Source organism: Eublepharis macularius, chromosome 3, assembly GCF_028583425.1.
Source record: "Eublepharis macularius isolate TG4126 chromosome 3, MPM_Emac_v1.0, whole genome shotgun sequence".
In the NCBI taxonomy this organism is placed as follows: Eukaryota; Metazoa; Chordata; class Lepidosauria; order Squamata; family Eublepharidae; genus Eublepharis; species Eublepharis macularius.
The window spans coordinates 47,749,849-47,772,017 of record NC_072792.1 but is presented as its reverse complement, the minus strand read 5'-3'; the positions used below and the strand labels follow the sequence as shown (position 1 = coordinate 47,772,017).

Below are 22,169 nucleotides of genomic sequence, written 5' to 3'. Positions count from 1 at the left end.
TATCTAAATAACATTAGATAATTACTATGTAAAACAGTATAATATACGTAACAGTTGAGTGTTTCAAGGAACTCTATGGTACTAATTTGAAAAAACAACAAGAAAAATTCTATTTATTCTTGTGCTTCTAGGTGTTGATAGGGCAGTCTTGACATTTAGTGTAATGCAAGGTTAATTTTCTGATTTTTCTGACTTAACTGAGGAACAGCTCATTTTCACAGACAAGAACTGTAAAAGCAGAAACACTCTCATGCTGCTTGTTCATAAATACAAACATTCAACTGAAAGTCAAACATATCAAACAAATTAGAAAATGACAAGCTACTAGGACATGTGGAAAATCCCACATATGCCTACAAGACTGTACTAGCCAAACCAATCATACTGCATAGGTATTTGTAGCAAATAAGAATTTCCCTTCCTGTCTCATAAGTCTTTACCTGTGAGATGTACTAATGCGGTAGCATCTTCCATGTGCAATGCTATGGTATAGGACTGCAACTCAAGAAAGTAGGACCTTCTGAAAAACTGCCTGCCTAAAGGTTGAGGATGAGAACTTGAAGTCACCTAATGTCCTACAGAAGTATACTCTAATGGCCTTATGTCCTCTAGAAGAGATCCTCTCCAAAGACTGCTTTGGTGACTGTGTCCCTCGTCAAGTATGCTATAGTCCCATTAGTTGTATCATTTCTCGTGCTCTACGGGCATCCACTATAACTTTCTTCATTCACTAGTGTAAGAGATTCAGGGTCCCCAGCTTTGCCCCCTTGCTTGGGGCTATTCCCTTAAGCACAATCCCATCAAAACTCGTATCCCTTCTCTCCGTGCTTCAGACCAAGACGGGAGGAAGTTTGCGAGCGCCCATGCCATCCTCCTCTGATCCCATGATCTCATCCACACCTGTGTTCCATCTTATTTCTCTGAAAACTCCTAGCTCAGAGTTCAGTTAATTTGCAGAATTGACTAGGCTCAAAAGCCTGAACCAAAGTATTGAAAAGGCAAGAAATGGACTAAGAGTGGCCAGTTTCTTGATAGTCCCCACTAAGAAATTCCTCTAGAATGAAACCAACTTTTATCCAGCTGGACATGTCTCTTGTAATATCAAACATCATCATGATTAATCTCTCTCTCTATATATAAAGACAAGTGTCCTGACTGACTCATCAATGCCCAGCCCAAACCCCTGGACCTAGAAACTTGAAATTTGGGGAGAATGTTCTTTTTGTGATATAAAGACTCACTAAGAAGGAATTTTAAGAAATTCGCCCCTTAAGGGTAAAAAGGGGTAAAATGTGTTTTCTCATAGGGATACAGCTTCCCTGTGGGGCTAGCAGGCTGCTCTCCCCCCCGCCCCGTCAACTCAGCCACTCTTCCCTGAGGTCATTTGCATATGCGGCCTGATTGGTCATCACCCCAACATTCTAAACAGTATGCATTTGCTGTTGGGAGTCACTGAATGTGTCCTGAGGCAAAAATGCACCTCTCAGTCTTCCCCTCTAGGGTTGCCAATCTCCCTGTGGGGCCTGACTTTCCTGTGTGGCTGGCAGACTTCTGCCTGCTCGCACCTCCCCGCTGGATCGGTCAGCTGTGGAACTCTGTGTTCTGAGGAAAAAATCTGGTCAAGGAAACTGCAGACAGTTGAAGAAAGACAGTACAAAACTCCTGAATATGGATTTTATATAAACGTCAGTATGGCAACTGAGTTTTTAAATGTTCACGGGGAGATGGTGCACGACCTTTCTAGGAGCCATTTCAATGCAAACCTCTCACATGAACCTGCCGAAGTGCCCACCACACCATCCCTCCCTCAGTCAAACTCCACCTCACACCTCTCACAGCCATCACCTCTTACTACCGCCAAGAAGCCTTCTGGGAGACGTCCTGCAAGATACACCGACACTAAAAGGAGGAAGCAACTTAGAGATGCGGCAAAGAAATATGCACACCCTACTGCGGTGCATCGAGCAGCAGTGGCCAAGTACCAGCAAGATCACTCCAAGGCGCACAGAGCGGTAGAGTGTTTTGAGCAAAGCAATCCTGGAAGACGAGTAGAGAGGCGCTCACTTCCATGGAACATCAAGGCTCACTCAGGCATGGCATATGATCCTTCGCTACCTTCAAGCTGCCTCTTAATCTCATCCATGCAGAAACACCCCTGTTCAGCATCTCAAAACAAAGCAACATGGCCCAAATGCTGTGGAACTGTACGCTCATTGTTTGGGATGAGAGCGCCATGGGGCTTAAGGGGTGTTTTGAAGCACTGAGCATAACCCTCAAAGATGTCAGGGGCAACAAAAGAGTGATGGGGGAAGTCAACATTCTGCTGGCTGGAGACTTCTGGCAGACTCTGCCGGTAGTTCCAAGGGGAACCCGAGCTGACGAGGTTACCGTGTGTGTCAAGGCATCGTATCTATAACCCCTCATCAGGAAACTCTAAGAAAGAACATGAGGGTCCACTTGACAGGCAAGGTGTCCACTGGGAATTCTCTGAACTCCTACTAAAAATAGTGAACGGAGAGTATCCCAAATCCAAGGGAAAGGTGACCATCCCTGCAGGCCTGGACACAGTAGTGACGACCCTAGCAGACCTAACAGCCACGATATATCCTGATATCATCAATGTCATGGAGAAGTCCATGGACTGGCTGTGCAAGCGTGCCATTCTGACCCCCTAAGAACGACAAGGCTGCCATCATTAATGAAACAACTTAACTCCCTCGAAGGGGCAGAAATGGAGTACAAATTTACAGACTCAGTAGTACAAATGGATGATACAGTCCACTACATTGTGGAGTTCCTCAACATGCTCAACCCTCCTGGCTTCCCAGGCCACAAGCTTCTCCTCAAAGTGGGGGCTCCAGTGATGCTGCTCCAGAACCTCAGCCCACCCCAACTCTGCAATGGCACCAGACTACATTTGAAAGCCTCCACAGGACCATCATCGAGGCCACATTGTTCTGGGGTGGGGAGGGGAGTCGGTGTTCATACCACGCATACCATTCATACCATCAGATAACCTCTTCGAGTTCAAGAGACGGCAGTTCCCCCTCAAGGTCTGCTTTGCTATGACGATCAACAAGTCCCAGGGGCAGTTACTGAAGGTGGCAGGAATTGACTTGAGGGAGGACTGCTTCTCACATGGGCAGTTCTATGTGGCCTGCTGCAGAGTCAGCTCACACAGCAGCCTGGTGATCCTAGCACCTGATGGGAAAACCACCAATGAGGTCTACAAAGAGGTCCTTCAGCCGGAAAAAAAAGTTGCACATATTTCTCACTTTATTTATTGCACTACAATCTTTTCCTTTTAAAATCTCTTCAGTAAATGTTTCATTTCGAAATTCATTTAAACAGTTTTCGGCATCAATGCGCTTCACTTTAGTCAAACACCTTTGTGAAGTTTGGGTACTATGCTATTATAATACGAAATCAACTAAAAAAAAACCCCACAAAGCAAAATATGTTACATACCCGTAAGTACTGGATTTAAAGTAGTTAAATACTGCAGCGAAGCACGGGCATCAAGGTAGTTTATTATAAAATAATTATATTATAATAATTATTATAATAATTATAATTATTAATATATAATTAATATATAATATATATATTAATTATATATTATATAATTATATATAATATAATATAATATAATATGTTATATAATAATATAATATATTATATAATTATATATATTAATATATAATATATTATATAATATATAATTAATATAATATAATATATAATTAATATATAATTAATATATAATATATATATTAATTATATAATTAATATAATTATAATAATAATTATATTATTATTATTATAAAACACTCAAATTGCTAAGGAAAGACTTGGAGAAAGTATATATATTTTTAACCAAACAATTAATGAAGAGAAGACTGAAGGTGTTTGACAAACTTTTTTTTAATCTTTCTTGAAATTGAATTAAATCTCCAAAACCTAATTATAATCGCCTGATCTCATTTCAGTTTTATTTAGCTACCTGCAACCAATTGTTTATAGCTGCCAATCTTACTACCTGGCAGGAATCTGATATTTGATATGGCTAATTCTAAAAAGTCCAACGTAACAGCTTTAATAAATGCTAGTCTTTATACAGCTCAGAGGAGCCACAAGTGATCAGCACAATAATAGCAAACAGTGACAGTTCACATGTATGTTGAAAACATTACTGGCATGCTTCGTCAAGTACTTACATTCATGGTAGCATTGATCTTAGCAATGGCCTCATCATCTGTTGGAAATTGATATATCTGGACTCCATTACTGACCAACTCGCTCATGATTTTGATCTTAAACTTCTGAAGTTCAGATTTAGAAATTGCATCTGCTTTGGCTATAACTGGAATAATATTCACCTATTAAAGGCATAAGACATTTAAATCACATTATTATAGTGATCTAAAGAAATGATAGTGCACAAGTATCACAAGAACACTTTAAGTTCAATTGTCACTACTACCTAGCAAGAAGGGCTCTTTATTCAAGATAAGGAGATCGGTTGACATTATATGAAGGGGTAGGAGGAAGTGAAGGAGAGACTAGAAAGGGCCATGCTGTTCTATTCTTCTGGCCATGACCTCTCCCTGCTATCCCACTAACTGAGCATCCAATTGCAATTTGGACTAATAAAACATTATCAGAACATAAAGAACAATCAAAATCTAGATTGTTTGTAAAATGAGCTACTGCTTTCAAATCTACCTATTTTTAATACAAAATTGTATGTTGATTAAAATAATTGGGTTTTTTTAGCACAGACTTGTCTGAAGCTTAAAAGACAAAGGTCTATGGTTGCCAACCTCCAGGTGGTAGCTTCAGATCTCTTGGAATTATAATTCATCTCCAGATGACAAAGATCTGTTCTCTTAGATAAAATGGCATTACACACTATTGAGGTCCCTCCTTTCCTAAACCCTGCCCCCTCTCGTGGCTCTACTATCGACATTTTCATGAATTTCACAACCCAGAGCTGGCAACTCTAGGAAGGTCTCATTGTTCTTTGTGTTTCTCAATAATTATTTCATGGGTTTAAATACTTACTACTCTATAACTATTAGCTTGCTCTCAGTGATTAAATACTGACTAAAATTGCCACATATAAGGTTACAAAGGTATTTATAGCATGGCTTATCTATAGCTAGTGTAGTGTAGTGTAGTGTAGTGTACACAGTGTTGGACCAGGATCTGGGAGACTTGGATTCGAATCTCTATGCTGTAGAAGCTTCCTGAGTGACCTGTCACACACACACACAGCCTAACTTACCTTTCACAGTTGTTGTGAGGGTTAAAACATAAGAGAGAGCAACATAAACTACTCTGAGGGTGTAAATGAAATTCATTAATCTGTGCATCTCAACACATATCAAAACATAACTTCATAAAACATCTTTAATGTGCTGGTAGTAACCTATTATGCCTTGTCAGAATTGAAACAACCAAATGGGATGGATAATGTCTAATTCTACTTTTCCTAATAAACTACAGACTTATAGGCTTATAGGCTCTGTTAGGAGCCAGCTTCTGACTTGTTCAATATTGCATAATTCTTAATGAGACAATAAACAAATACTACTTGGCTGCAGCTAAGGGTTTGCATGATTAAACACTAGGAATGTGCAATTCAGATTCTGGGGAAAAGATGGATTTTGGCCAATCTGGCTAAATCCAGCTTTCCCAAAATCAAATCAGGAAATGCCAGATTTGATAAATCTGAGTAAATCCAGGAAACATGGCTTCAGCCTATGGCTGGCTCCTTCCTGGGCTTCTGCTTATTTTCCAGGAGGTGAGGTGGAGGTGGAGAGGGAATGAGCGGCCCGTTTGTGCAGGAGTTCTTTTTGCCTGCCTGGCTTCTGTGAGTGAAACCGGTTCAGTTGAGTTAAGCTGCAACAGTGTCCCTTGCGTCCGTTTGGTTTGGCTGGGATTCTCTGTTTTGACATGATTTTCTGGTTTGATGTTAGTCCCCTTGGTCCACTTTGCTTCTGGGGGAATTCCATCCATTCTCTTGCTTTACTTTGGTTCAGTCGGGCTTCCTCGTGCATTCTGAGGGTGCCTTTGGCCACTGGCAGCCTTGCCCCTGGGTGTTTCTGCATGAGAGCCTGCATGGAAATGTTTGCCTTACAGGAAACAATGGAGAGTGGCTGGAGGGCTCCTTCTTCAGCTGCCCACAGAACTAGACCCTGGGCCCCAATTCTCCTGAAACTTGGGTGGTCTTTAGAGGATAGTTGTGGATAGTTTCCCTGAAACTCTGGTGCAGTTTGCTTGAAAAATGCCACCCCGGCCCCTCCAAGAGCCCACAGAAATTTTTCCTCATAGGAAATACTGGAGAGTGGCTGGGGGCATCTTCTTCAGGGGCCCATACTTTCTCCCATAGGGAATAATAGCCAAATAAATCCAGGATTCTCTGATCTGTCTTAACTGGATCAGAGAATCTTTTCCAGATTTCAGAAATCTCAGATTTTTTGGGGATCCCTGAAATCTGGATCCAAATTTCCCTTCTTTTGTTTGTTTGGTTTTCGTGCACATCCCTAATAAACACTCCTCTATATGATAACAACAAATATTTGCACACAGAAAACTAGTTGTCAGGGGGAATAGTTCTAGCCAAGCCTTTTCCATGACACACAAAATTTCTATGCACTTGGAAATTTGGGATGGAGTCAGTATCACAAAAGCAATTATAACCTCAGATGGGTGCTTTTAGAGCTACAGCCTTATGCTGTGCAGTCCAAAAGTAGGTTTCTTGTCTCGGTGAGAACTACGCCACAGTGAACAGTCAAAGGCTGAATCCGAACAGGACCAGGCCAATGATTGGACAATGAATTGGGGGTAAACTTTTCTCAGATTATTGCCACAGAATTGTAATTACCTATAGTTAGAATCTGTAATTTATGGCGATAAACTGCAACTTTAGAAAATTCATTACTTTACCCAAAACTAGCTATAGCACTATAATTTATCATTTTAAACATGTGCCTCTGACTTATTATTTTAGACATGAGACTAATGACTCTGTCCTTAAAATTAAGTTTTCACTTCTTCTGAGGAGTACTTGTTTTAGTTAACGATATTTGATCTTTAAAGTATGACAAACAGTTACTTTAATTAGAAAGGAACATCTTGTACAATAAAATGGAAACAGGAAAAAAGTCCCACTGAAGTAAATGCTAAAACTCTAACCAGAATAGCAGCAATATTTAATAAGATCCATACCAAACCATTATGAATCAAAAATAATGAAGCTGGAAGGAGACACAGGTCAACAGACTGACTTGTGAAAGGCTAAGTTATGTATATACTTAACTGCCTTACAGAGCAATCCTAAGAAGAATTACTCCAGTCTAAGCCCATTGATTTCAAACTCTTCTTAGGACTGCATTGTTAATTTATTTACAATGAGTTGCAAGCCCTCACCAATACATGCACAGGAGCAGGACTTTCTCATAGTTAGCAACGGCATATAAAGCACCCTATGTGCTAACATGTGCTAATGGCATATAAAGCACCCTATGTGCTAACATGTGCTAATGGCATATAAAGCACCCTATGTGCTAACATGTGCTAATGGCATATAAAGCATCATATGTGCTAACATGTTCTAACCAGCCATAGCCTGCAAAAGAAAAAGAAAAAAGGGGGGGTGTTCAAGGCACACATTGGGTCTGGTCAGCAGTCATAACCTCACACTGTGGATTAGATAACATGGTAGCACGCAGCATGGCTTCTTTTGGAAAACGCAACAAGACAACAGGTCATACACTCTGTTGAATATGGCCACCACATTTTTCATTAAGCTGTACTGATGCAGCCTCATGCCACAGAGGGAGATTGAAAATCCTTAGAAATGTAACCAAAAATGAAGGTTTCTTGTCTGAAACAGAAACTCTGAGAAATTGCACCAATACACATCATGGAAGGTTGATATTAATTTAAATTCCAATAGTCATCAAATTTGTTTTAATATTTCCTGATTTTAGAGATTACATACTTAAAAACAAACAGCAACAGTAGATTTTGTCAACAAATGGGATTATCAGCAGCCAAAAGATAAACTTCAATACGTGTCTTAGGTCACAGTTATGCAGCTTGTTTGTACCAGCTAGCTCCATTTCTTTTCTTACACCTCACTGCCTTCCTGAATATGAAGTACAATTGCATTAAGCTATAAAAGGAACTGGACAATATAAATGCTGAATGACTGCCATTGTCTTTCACCACAGTGTGACCTTGCAACATCTGGTATGGGGATGATCAGCCCACTAGCATGTCTAAAGGCAGCTTAGATAGTTGTTAACAGCTATTTTGATGATTCATACAGTTTTAAAAAACACTTGACTTATAGTGTAATCCTAAACATGTATACTTAGAAGGAAGTTCCAATGAGTTTAATGGTGCAATGAGTGTGCAGTCTAGTAAGACTGCAACTGGAGATAAGATTTTCTGATTACCTACATGTTGGTATCTTTTATGAAATATTAGTATGATGTGGACATGGACTTTTACGTCTCTCCTGTATTGAACTCAACCCAATTAACGACTGAACGTCATAATTTATCAATACCTTCCAATTTTAAAAAAAAAACATTTTATTGTTTTTCACATATATATAGAAGAGACATGAGACAGTTATCATTATGCTTGCCTATATCCATTATCTGGTTCTTCACCTCCTGTATACTTTCCAAATTTTTAAAGAGCTGTAAGTCTGAGTAAGAACTTCACCTCTTTAACTTTATTGAGCCAACCGGATTTCTTGGGGAAAGTTTCTTGCATCCAGAATCTGGCAATTACCAGTGTGGCTGATATTAGCAGATTTAAAATAATAATCTACAACTCTTTTGGAAACATAGGAAAATAATCTTAAGTGGTATTTTTATTTTTAACTCTGGACTCTAAAAACGCAGGCCTTAAGTGTTTTACAAAAGAAACATACAAAATCAATTATATTATAAATTTTGGCTACACTCCACAGTGATAAAAGAGCACAGGTATAGCATTTTAATTATATTTTCTTTGGGGAAAAGGCTGCCTGAGAAAAAAGATCCCAGAGCAAAAACAAAATTTTATATCATATTCTTGATTTCATAAACAAGAACCTTTCTCCATCTGACCTGAACTTTTTCTTAGATTTATATTCCAAATCCAACAAGGTATCAGAAGAAAATGCATGCCTAGCATCTTGTACTGCCTCTAAAACAGTTTCCTATACCCTACCAATACTCTGAATAAAAATCCCTAAGAACAGGGGAATCTGTGCCAAGTTGCTTTATATGCCCCACTTGCCCATCAGCTGGGTTTAAAGAAATTTAAAATAAAACTCCAGTACACCACACAACATAATTACATTGGAGTTCGTGTGTATAACAACAACAACAACATTTGATTTATATACTGCCCTTCAGGGCAACTTATTATTATCCCAAAGCAAACACCTTGTGAGGTGGGTGGGGCTGAGAGAGTACTGGGAAGCTATGACCCGGACACCCAGCTGACTTCAAGTGGAAGAGCGGGGAATCAAACCCGGTTCTCCAGATTAGAGTCCTGGCACTCTTAACCACTACACCAAACAGAGAAAGGAGGAATAAGATGATTGTGTAACCCCTATGAGGCAATTGGTTTGGAGTCAGTAGCTAGAGGCAGGCTGCTGAGAAGGAGGCTGGTTGCTACGGAGCTTAGTAATTTATATGCTCTTATCACCTTGTATAAGATAATCAAATGTTGTATGTAAACAATATGACTTAAAGTAGTGTTTGAGTATTGTATTTGGTTGGTGTTACTGGGATTGTATTACTTTTGCAGGGCTGTAATTCCCCAACAAGAAGACAGAAGCCTGGGCCACAGTTGCTGCAAATTAATGAAAAAGGACTCACCACCACTTCGTGGAATGTTGAACTGTTTTACCTTTTCAAAAACATTGTTGATTTAAAGTTTTCTGTATGGTTGCAATTGTGAGTTAGTTTTTTTTAAGTTGTATTTTATAATTGTTAAAAAGTTTAAAAGGAAAAAAAAGAAAAAATCTTTCTTAAAATTGTGTGAAAGTTGCTTCCTAAGCCCCATAGAACCCATGAAAAGAGAAGTGACACTTGCAGATCGCTTCTTTATGTTTTTCTATGCATTTTAATTACTTAACCTTCCAAGAACCATAATTAGTAGTCTGATGACTGAAGAAAAATGTACCCCTTTGTTTTTCCCTACATGATGTTACCCCAAATACTCCGGTATCTGTTACAATCTGGCAAAAGGCTGAGAAGTTGTTGCAGCTGCAGGAGTTGAAGCCAGGGAAGACTCTTAAATGTCCATCCACTCTGACCTCAACTTCCAGCTGCTGGTCCCACTGGTGTTTGTACCCACAAAGTAAGCCTCTATGCAATGATTATGTTCCCTGAGATGGATGCATACATTAGACAACTTTATTTGGGTTCCAGTAATGACTAAACGAGTCTATGCTCAGCCAGTAACAATCACCTTATGATAAGGCTCTATACAAAATGGACTCAAAGTGACCAACCGTATTTAAACAAATTTTGGATAAAGAACAGCTTATTCAACATCACCTCCTTGATCTGCCATGTTTATTTTCACTGAAATATTCTTTCAATCCTACCATTAACATGATATATCACAAACAAACTGATTATGATGGGAAGTTAAAATGTCATGCTGGATTTACTTTTATAAAGGTCCAATATTAAAAAAAGCTCCTATGTGAAGTGTAAAAGATAAGATATAACAGTGAAGTCTTACTACTTTTGCTGAAGTAAAGTTTTAAAATCTTACCTTGCTATCAAGATTTTTCATGGTTAATAAATCAACAGTTTTAAGAGAATGCCCTGTGGGTGAAATGCAGTAAAGGCACACATGGACGCGAGTGTCATGGTAATTATATAAGGAGCGTTTAATTTTCAGCTCTTCCTGGAGATAAGCTTCAAACTGTGCATCTATATAATCTACTATTGGTTGATAGCTAGGAGGGAAAAAGAGAGTATTAAAACAGCTACAGAGTTTCGCTGACATTCACTGCTATATACGAACTGTATAACTATGATCTAATCTTATTTTAAAGAAAGTATTATTATTAATCCAACTGAAAACAATAATGTACACCAATGATCCTCCTAATTAGAATATTGTTATCATGATCCCGAAGGGATTTGCACGTAAGAGTTGCAGTGGTGCTTTAGTTTCATTTATCCAAGTAACTAGGCATGATTAACTTTCATTGAATTGTGCTAAATGTTTGGAAGTTAATTACTTCCAAGATAATGGACAAGACTTAAAGAATCATTCATTGGTCTGGCCCTGCAAACAAGCTTCTTCTTCAAAAGGCCAACAGATATGGACAAACTTTTTGAAAATGAGGAATATTTCAAACACAGATTGTGACAGGGCACACAATTTAGCTATTCAGTTAAAACAGTCAGAGATTTCACTGGGCCCATGCAAACCTTTGAGCAAGCCTGAAGGAACTCTTTTTCAAGTACTAGGTTTTTTATAAAGAAAAAAGCTATTAATATAATGAGTTTACAGATCAACAAATAGGGCCAATTTTACCAAAAAGAAACAAAGTATGGAAAACCTAACACAGTTTGCTTAAATGTTAATTAAGGCTGCATATATATGCATGTAAATCCAGCAGTGTGTCTACTTTGGATGCATTCTGATCATAGATGCAACATATATAATGTCTATTGCCAAGAATTAGGCTAAAGAACCCTGTGAGAAAGGAAGTGAAATTTGAACATGATGATTAGCTGGCCCATGTATCAGTCACAAAGGAACTGCCTTCCTTCTCCAAGCCATATTTTGCACAGCATCAACTGGTTGGCTTTTGTATCAATCAAGAATCTGTCTATGCACTTAATCAGATTAACCAGGCAGATTGGGAGGGATAGGGAGGGACCATGGCTCAGTGGCAGAGCATCAGTGGCATGTTGGAAGTCCCAGGTTCAATCCCCAGCATCTCCAGGTAAAGGGATGTGATGTGAAAGACATCTAAAACCCTAGAGCTGCTTCCTGTTGAGTAGACAACACAGACTTTGATGGAGCAAAAATCTAATTCAGTATAAGGCAGCTTTGTGCATACTTTGGAAAGGGGCGGGGCTCTAAAACAAAGCATCCTGCCTGACTGTTGCCTCATCCTCCATTCTTCAATCACTCTGTAGCCAGGGACATGTTTCTATATGGAAGGAAAGGTTGAGAAAAAGCAGAACCTGCCAAACAACAAGAACCATATATTCATGCCTGTTTACAGGCACATCTATAACAGTGGAATAACATCACTAATCAGATTTTAGGTGGCATTTCCACGTGTCATTTCAGATTCAATTATTTGAGTAAGGAGATACTAACCTATCCTCTTTGTTTATCTGGTCACCAAATCCAACTGTATTTATAACAGTCAACTTCAACCGAACATTGCTTTCCTGAAGATCATATGTTTGAGCTTTAAGTCTTACGTTCGGCTGAAAGTGTGTTGACGTTCGGTCACCAAAACTGGTATTAAACAAACTGTCAATCAAGGTGGATTTCCCAAGTCCCGTCTCACCTAAAATTACAGAAATAAAAATGTATATTTATATCACAAAACTAGACAAACTGTACTGTGTCATAAGGAAAATGACTGTTTTTCTTCTATTAGAAAATAATGCAACATTAACTACAACTTAGGGTCAAAATACAGCAGCACAACAGGAGAAGCAGGGTGTGGTATGAGAGCTGGGTTAGGGAAACCCAGACATAACTACTGAAAAATCACCTTGTGTAGTTTGGACCTTAGGAACCGATGCAGTCAGAGAAACCAATATGGTTTTTATATTATCTTGATCATTAAACTAACAATGTGGAGACCCATGAAATTTCAGAAACAGGCACTCTCAGTAGTGCATCTTCTCCCTTTACTCTTATTATCTATTGCTCATGTCCACCTCAAATCTGAACACAGGTTTCATTTATCAGTCTGCATCTCTTGTTCTCTCACACTCACTCACAAACACCTAAATTTATACTTCTATTTCTATCTCAATCCCTTAGGTTTCAACTTCAGCTCTACTCTCCTCACCATATGAGAAAAGCTGTCAGTCTTTGCTGATTCATAGCAAATAGGTCAACATTAAGAATAAGTCACAATCAACTGTGAAAGTAATTCTACTCTAGAAGAAACCAAACATTTCAGACAGTTTCTCCTCTTTTCAGACCTCATGGACCTTGGAAACAGCTTATCATAACAAAATGGCTCTACTGGCAATTTGTTATACACAGATCATTAAATTTCCTAAACAAAAAAAGGGATGGGATGAAGCTGGTATAGTTCAGCACTGGTCCGACTCTGAAGCCAACTTGCTGAGTGGGCATGGTATGTTTTGCAGATGTCTACGTTTTTCAGAATATTTTCCTCTGATTGGCATTTTCTGCAAACCTCTAAGGCTTGAAGGTTTGCCTGAAGTCCTGATTTAATTGTCTTCAGCCTCAGTTAAGAATTTTATCTTCACTGATACTGGCTGCTTAGAAACGGTTTAACTCATTGCCTCACTTACAGCCACTTAGACAACAGGTTCTCAAACACAAGCCCAACAACTGTTTCATATCAAACCCAATGTAATGTGGAACTAATCTGGAACTAGGAATCTATGATCAGATTACCAATGTGTTATTTAGCAGCAGAAGTAGCAATTTAGGGAAGCAGTTATGGATTGGAGATGTAATACTATGCACTATAGATACTTGATATTTTTCCCTACTGGGCATTAAAACAATCTAGGGGTGTGCGCTAATCCTCCCCCAATCCTGGCCCTAAACCATATCACCCCCACCCCACTCCCAGTGTTTTTTGCAGTTAAATTACACACTGGGGAATCCAGTAAGATTCCCAACATCACATGTATTCTGGCCCCAAGAAAAAGAATTTAAAAAAAAGAACTCTTGTCTGTTTTTTTTACTTTACTTTGCCCTGGCAAGTATTCCACCAAAAGAAGAAGCTTTGAATACAAGGAAATGTACAAACATTTCCATTAATTAAATTAAATATAATCATGAAGTAATTCATGTTAAAATGCATGCTATGCAGCCATATATTTCAAATAGGGCTGGAAACTACACATGAATAAATGAAGAATTTGATAGATTATCCCTTCTTTGCTGCAAATCATAGAAGAGCAGTAAGCTATAAAAGATAATCAAAAATTTATTATGCAGACAGTGTGAAATAATTATGAATTATAATGTCATTTGACTGTCTTGCAGTCAATATCTAACAGAAGGTGGTAATAACTTATCATGTATCACTGCTATAAACTTTACAACAAGAAAGACGTATCTGTTCTATAACCCACATTAGTTACAACCACGGAAAGGATACTTACCAATACAGAGAATATTGAAGCAGAAACCCTGATTGATTGATTTGTTAACCAATTGATCTGGTAAACTATCAAAACCAACATGACCAGACAAGGATAAAGATCGGCAATTCTGCTGCAGAAAAGGAATGAGGGAAACTGGTTTAAGGACACAAGGTTGTAAGACTGCCAAAAATAGTCACTGGAAGAATCAGTCCCAAGTTTATTCAAGATAACAAGCAACATTTAACAGCTTATATTAGGTTTAATTTTTTCATTCAAACAAAATACATTGTGGGCTGATAATCTACCAAGAAAATGAAGAAAGCATATGCAATGACTTAGAAGTATGAGGTTGAAGCACTTGGGCTTCTTCCTACAGAGCAAGTATTTTCTACTTACTGAGTTCCAGGACTATTACTTGAAGACAGATCATATCATGGGATAGGTGCATCAGAAGCTTACAGGTAGCCATGTTAAGACTGAGATCTACCACTGCACCTTTCTGCCTATTCATCCTAATTCTCCCTTGTACTCTTCATTTTCCATCCTTCAAATCCCTTTTTTCAAATCTCTCTTGTCTGTTTGTCACTCAGGCTCTTCCCTTTTTCATATAATATAAAGCATAGGCTGCATTCATATATCACAAACAAATCACACTCTATTTATATGAGAACAAATTCTTGAGCTCATCCTGCACATGTGCTCTCCCTTGTTCTCTCTTTATACACCAAAGAAAGATTGAGAACTTCCTTGTTTAGTAAGTCTTTAATTTAATAGTCACTTGTCCCAATATCTGAATTTGGCCATTTAACAAACCACTGTTTGCTTCTTGCCTACACACAGTGATTTTAAACCTTAGTTTAAATTAGTTTGCAAGCAGGAAAAAACCTGCAATTTGTTAAGGTGTATTATATTTACTTACATGTTGTCCTTCTGCAAGGCCTGCAAGGTTTCCCACCCAAACACTGACCAGAGATAAAACTGCTTAGCTTCAGTAGAACTGCTGAATCATTTGCCCTCCAGCCATATGCTGGCCCTCCACCTGGATATCACCACAAGTTGCTTTTAGATGGAAGACTTCCTAAACCAGGAAATACTTAATCTCAGTGGGGCATGTGAGGGAAGCAGCATATCAGCCTAAGGGTTGTTTGGCTTGTTCTTATCAGGAACCATAGTTGTTTATTTGTGACTTCTGAGCATAGTCATACAGTCCTGTGGAATGTGGCCACAAGGAAAAGAGGATCAAAGTATTCAGGAATCCCTGCCCTATGCATCTGCTTGGAACAACTCCACGTATTATGACTGCTAGTGCTAAGGAAAACAACAGTAATCCCCACCAGAGAAGGACTGGACATGATGGAAAAAAACATTTTTCATAACAAATATTTAACATGTGGCTATCATAGGCAAGTATAAACACATCTTTAAATGCTATCAGGAAATGTGTTTTCACTACATTTCACACATACATGCATGCTGGTACTGAGATATGCAGGCAAATATATGTGTTATGCCTACACATTATATGTAATGCAAGACCACCACCACCCCAAACTAGTTGTGGTAAATTGCCATTATTTCTGATCACCAATGAATCCCTGACCCTGAATTTCTGGTATGTCTATTGAACTTGAGGACTGATCTCACTTTGCTCTTGATTTTGGAGAAGAAGTAACAAAAATGACTTGAGCTGCTTCTCCCCTCTCAGAAGCCCAGTACAAAGTAGAACAAGACTCCTTACCCGAGTCCCTTGTGCATAGAAAAAACCTGGAAGAATGGCACGGTCTTTTCTTTCATGGTGCTGAATTTCAGTAGCAGTAGCTATTTCATTCATTGCTTTCCCTCTCCCCAATGACAAGCTGACCTCCTCCCCTGCCAAGATCTCTAGTCTTTCACAGGAGTCAGGGGAGAGGTATTCCCCTGTATCTGGGACACTTTCCTTCAAATTATCTATTTCAGAGAGATCTCAGAGGAGAAGACCTCTGTGCTGGGCATCAATGCAGAGGACAATCAACATTGGCTGCTGGATTTGTGGACTCCTACATGCTTACTGCAGAAAGCACCACTATAAACATGGCTTCCTGCAGCAATCATAACATGTGGAGCTTCCATTAGAATACAGGGCTGGACAGCATGAAAGAAGATCTGCATTATTTTGACTACAAACCCATACAACACACAAAAAAATACCACACCATACAGTATTTCTTTCTACATGATTATCTTCAGGGAGGAGGATGCTGAACTATATGGAACTTGGTATGATTCAGCATGGTTCTTTTTATGTTCTTATGAGGGACAGTGGCAGATCATCTGTTTTGCATGCAGAAGATCCCAGGTTCAAATCCAGCATCTCCAGGTAAAAGGATCAGCAAGTACCATACAAGCTAGATATGAAGACTACCCTAAACCCTGGAGAGTCACTGCTAGTCAGAGCAGACCATACTGACTTTGATAGACCCAGTGATATGACGCAGTATAACACACTGTCATATATTCTTTTCAGTGTAGGAATATAATAATGTGCAAAACAACCCTGAATTGTCAGCTCATGAGCAGTGAGGCACAGATCCAGGTCAAAAGATATAATTAACTGGGAATAAAAGGTCCAAGTTAAACTGGAACTGACACAGACCTCTGCTCAGAATCATTTCATTAGCAGTCTTCCTGGCACAATGGCAGTCCTAAACAAGCTTTCAAAAATCACAACTAGCAATTGAAACAAATGATTGAACTAGGATTTCAGTTTCAGTTAAACAAGGTTTACTCCAACATACATAGCAACTGTAACATGGGAAGATCTCATTTTGACATTGTTCTGATCCCATGACCCAAGTATGAGCAAGCAGAAGAAAAATTCTTTAGCCTGTACTTATGCTCCCCTCATCCAAAGTCACAGCACCAAACTCCTTTTGCATTACCACCACAGCAGCATCTTAGAAGTTACGGAAGTTACTGTACTTAATCCATGGAAAGAAGGCATCAAGCAATTCTGCCTAACTACCTGCTACTAGAATTGAGAACTAGCAGCAACAATGTAAAGGAGGGACTTAAAGCCTCCTAGTGCTCCCATTGCTTATTGTCCCCTGGACAATACCACAGAGGTTTTCTTTCCCGTGAACGTTGAAAGTGTTTGTATACCAGCAATGCCAATAAAAAGTGTTTTACTTAATGGCTCCAGATATATATCAGATCCATCAACAGAAGTTCCCAGTGGTAGATAACTAGTACAATTCAAGAGTTTCTAGCAGAATAGGGCAGAATTAGATTCAACAAACAGCTCTAATTTTGAGGCTTCCAAAGTGTCAGTACTTTCCTTTCCCAGAGATTCCCTGGCAGCCACATGCTTTGTCCATCTCAACTCTAAGGCTGTTTGTTTATTTTCATATCGTACCCTGCCTTTCCCACTGTCAAATGAAACTGCTCCATCAAAATTACTTGGACATGCAGATAATGCTTTAGGATCAAGTATTAGGTCTTCCTTCAGTTAAAAGAGCTCCACTGCTTGCTTGCTTTCTAAATACATTAGACTGAATCCACCCAGGAGACAAATATGCCTGCCAGCAGACTATTTTGTAGTCCTTATCCAAAAAGGTGGGGGGGGGGAGCCAAGCTTTTGTGATAATGTAGCTCTTTAGGTACACAACTACACTGGTAAAAAGCAGACTCTTAAATATACCTTCAAGCATTTTTCTGAGGGCCACATCTTTTGTAAGTTCCAAATACAATTGCTAATGATCACTACAAAAGAAATGCCTAGGGCCTATTATTGGTACTACTGATGGTACAGTATAGTCAGAATAATCTAACTTTATATGAATTAACATTATGAGCAATTATTTTTTAATTTCTGCCTTGCTATCCAGAGCTACTCAGTCACACAATGCATGTTTGACCAGCTTTCCATCACTCATTCTGATATTAAATATCAATGTAACATATTACCTAGAATGATAATGTACAGTGATTACTTTGTACAACCATTTAATTCCTTACTCACTCTCTTTGTATCTTCATTATCCTGTGGGGGATTCGAGTGTGCTCTCATTCCAAAATCAGGTGAATATCGCTAGGGAAAAAGACAAACATAGAATTAAGAGAGAGAAAAAATTAAGAGCAAAAAAAGTCAAATCAAAATAACAGAATGATAGAAAGCACATTGCTTTATTTATGAAAAATACTAGTAAATTGACTTGCATGAAGCAGGTCTTGATATACTTTCTTTAGATCTAGGAACCAACCTAAAATTTTAGGAGCCAGGCTATTTCTCTCTGTATGTGTGTGTGTGAAAGAGATGCCAAGAAACAAAGCTGATCCCTTAGAGGCCCAACTGGGACAAGCAACAGGGCATGAGGACAAATACCCTACTTATACTATGGGTTGCAGATCCTCTCCTAAATACAAGTAATTGGAACAAACTTAATTCTGAATATATTTTTCTTTAAATAAACTTCACTGGACCTACAACTACACAATGCATTTAGCATTAGTATGGTAGTTTAGCAGAATTGATCTGATCATCCATCACTGCAGTTTGGCAACTTTTAAGGCCTTAAAGGAAGAGGAATGATGCTCCCTACATGCATCTGTGCCCAATCCCACTAGACAGCATACTGCATGACTGCCCCTTCTCTCTGAGCCGCTAGCACACCTTTGGACAGGCAATGCTCTCACCAGCAGCCAGGATGGTACTAGCCGCTGAGGTTGATGGGTGACATGGGTAGATACCAACAGAACCCCTGGTAGCTAGGCTACACCCTGGGAAGCTACCATGTCTGTATCTTAACCCTGATGAGCGTCTCCTGTCTGGAGCACTGCTTTGAACCAAGTTCAACATGCAGCTTGGTGTTAAATCTACAGTAGCAGGAATTTCCAGTCTTCTCCCAAACATCTCTCAAGATGATAACGTCTGGCAAGAAATGGAGAAACCTCCTGGGGCATGTAGAGTGTACCATGCAGTAAATGAAGCGGGAAGGGAGCTGGCCTTCATTTGGATGAGCAATAGATGGATCAGATAGGAGAGGTGCCACAATAAAATTTCTGAGCGACAGTGTTGAGTCCTGGCACAACACTGTGGAGAGAGGAAGAGGGACTGACAACAGCAGAATCAGGCTTGTATTTGTTCAAGAAATGAAGCTGTTCTATTTTTTTCTACACACTACTCCCCACTGAAAGATTACAAGATGCACATTTCTAATTCACAAAGTCTGTGCAATAGTTGTAATCAGGGCTTTTTTCTGGGAAAAGAGGTGGTGGAACTCAGGACTGCACAATGACGTCACTTTGGGTCAGCTGGAACAAGGGGGAAGTTTTTTAAAGTTTAAATCGCCCTTGGTGAAAATGGTCACATGGCTGGTGGCCCTGCCCCCTGATCTCCAGACAGAGGGGAGTTTAGATTGCCCTCTGCGGCGCAGAGGGCAGCGCAGAGGGCAATCTAAACTCCCCTCTGTCTGGAGGTCAGGGGGCGGGGCCACCGGCCATGTGATCATTTTCAAGAAGTGCCGGAACTCCATTCCACTGCGTTCCAGCTGAAAAAAAGCCTTGGTTGTAATCATTTACTAGCAGATTGTGTGGAACAGTCTTTTAGGGTATGCTAATCATCTCAGTACACAAATACATTAACAAAAAGGTCAGCAGCACTGGAGAGTCTTCCAAAGGCAAACCCCAAGGTTCAAATAGTGTATCTTCAGCAAGGGCCCTCCCAAGTCAGTCTTTTGTTTTATATCTAGAAAATGGGGTTCTTCTATCTGTCTGTTATACAGTACAAGTCACTTTACCTAAACCTTTCATTAATTGATCCCGCAAGATATTACCTTGCTTTCTTTCACTGTTCAAAAAAGACCCTTCTAAAGGTCAGTTCACATATTGAAAGCGGCTATAATAACAGTGTGCTTATATACCGTCCTTCTGGACAGATTAGTGTCACACTCAGATTAAAGCCAGTGTTATCGTTATCCCCACAATACAGCTGGGGAGCTGGGGCTGAGAGGAGTAGGGTGTGTGTACTGGGGAAAATTCAGGTTTCCCGCTTTGGGTTTACCCAAGGCGGGAAACTCTTCCGGAATAACCCAAACCCCGAAGTGGCAAGCCGCTTCGGTATTCGGGTCTTTAAATTACTTCGGTATGCTCCATAAAGATTCAGAGCCTATTGAAGTGAGGGGGGAAGCATTGTCCCAGGCCCCCACCCATCCCCCACCCCACTTACCTCTCAGGATGGGAGGGAAGCCCAGCTGGGTGGCGGTAGGGTGTGCTGCTGTTGCCTCCACCACCACACCAGCCAGCTGGGAGACGAGAAGGCCCGGAGCTTGCGCCTCCACCAGCCCCGCCACCTCTGCAACAGCCAACTGGGCAGCGGGGAAGACTGGAGCCAGCGCCTCTGCTGCCCATGCCAGCCAGCTGAGAGGCAGGAAGGCTCGGAACCGACACCTCTGCCACCCATGCCACCACCTCCACAATGGCCAGCTGGACGGCAGGGAAGGCCACAGGAAGCATCTCCGCTGCTTGCACTGCTGTCTTGTCCTCTGCCACTGGGAAGGCTCAGGTAAGAGGGGTGGTGGGAGGTAGGCCTTTTAAAAGGCCCCAAAGCTTTCCAAAGCAACCCGAATTGCTTCGGGGAGCTTTGATTTGGGGTTTCCAAATCGGGGCCAGCATGCAATTCAGGAACCTCAAATCTTTATGGCTCGGGTCCAATTTGGGCATTTTTCCCGAAACCCAAATCGGGAAACCCAAAGCGCACAGCCCTAGAGAGGAGTGGCTTACCCAAGGTCACCTGCAGAGTTCATGGCAGTGGTGACAGTTGAACTAGGAGAGTGCTGATTTGCAACCCAGTCACTTAACCACTATGCCACAGCAGCTATCTTTCTCTTCCTCTTAAAGGACTGCATGAAGAAGCCTCACCGTGAACAGAATGCACACAGAAATAAACTGCATGAAATCCCACAACCCCGGCCACATTTTCTGCAACTCCCTCATTCATGGAAATTACTCTGGCCTTCTCCCATCCATAGCCCAGTTTACACTGTTGCTTTCCCTCAGAATTCTGGTCATAAGACAGATCTTTTTAAAGCAAATAAAAACAGATCCTAAAAAGCAAGAGAGTTAAGCCTTTACAAGAACAACAATTTGCTAGGCGTTAGAAATAAGGTTGAGATCTGCCTTTCTAAAACATATCTAGGGAAAATATACCAGGAAAATAAAGACAACAACACTGATCCAAAGGTGACTGTCCAAGAGGATAGCGCCAACAACCACTGCCTTAACAAGCCCATCATGAGTGTAATATAAGCAAAGCTGGATTCTATACAAATATGTGAGGTGGAAATTTTTCAGCAGAAAAATTTCCAGAGCTTTATTTTTCCATGGAAAATCATCTATTTTAAAAGATTCTATTTCACAAAATCATACAATGAATGGATGCCTTTTTACCAATAAGATGTTAGGTAAGCTTGACAGTTACAATGTTGTACTTTTCAAATCATTATTCCTAGAATTTGTGACGTTTTATTAATTTGCAATTTGCCAGGTCTGTGTGTGTAAAAAAAATCAAAAATACATATAACTATCTAAATAAAACATGCATTCACGCGACTGCCTATGGAAATCAACTCAGAACCAGAACCAATATTCTTATGTTTCCTCTCACATGGTGGAAGAAGTATTGCAATTGCCAGTCTGATACAGAACTTACAAGTAAGGCAAGAGATGAGGTGCCTCAGTGGCCTCCAAGAAGACAGTTAAATTCTGGTGAAAAAGAGGAGAGGACAAGCACATCCATAGCACACCACGCACAGCAATTTGGGTGTACTAAAATTA

General features: G+C 39.9%; 1 protein-coding gene across 4 annotated transcripts in view; it reads right to left on the bottom strand.

Moving 5' to 3' along the window:
* The window catches only part of SEPTIN10 (septin 10), a 54,240-nt gene that overhangs the window by 22,024 nt on the left and 10,047 nt on the right, over positions 1-22,169 (bottom strand). For 2 of the 4 annotated variants that reach the window (XM_054973182.1, XM_054973179.1), the window contains exons 2-6: positions 18,358-18,426; positions 14,379-14,490; positions 12,370-12,565; positions 10,798-10,984; positions 4,218-4,379 (exon numbers count right to left, since the gene is read on the bottom strand). In XM_054973182.1, the coding sequence (XP_054829157.1) occupies positions 4,218-4,379; positions 10,798-10,984; positions 12,370-12,565; positions 14,379-14,490; positions 18,358-18,405 (705 nt within the window). In that variant the 5' untranslated portion in view covers positions 18,406-18,426. Of the gene's footprint in view, positions 1-4,217; positions 4,380-10,797; positions 10,985-12,369; positions 12,566-14,378; positions 14,491-18,357; positions 18,427-22,044; positions 22,120-22,169 lie in introns of those variants that run through there. The other 2 variants (XM_054973181.1, XM_054973180.1) reach the window with 2 other exon arrangements.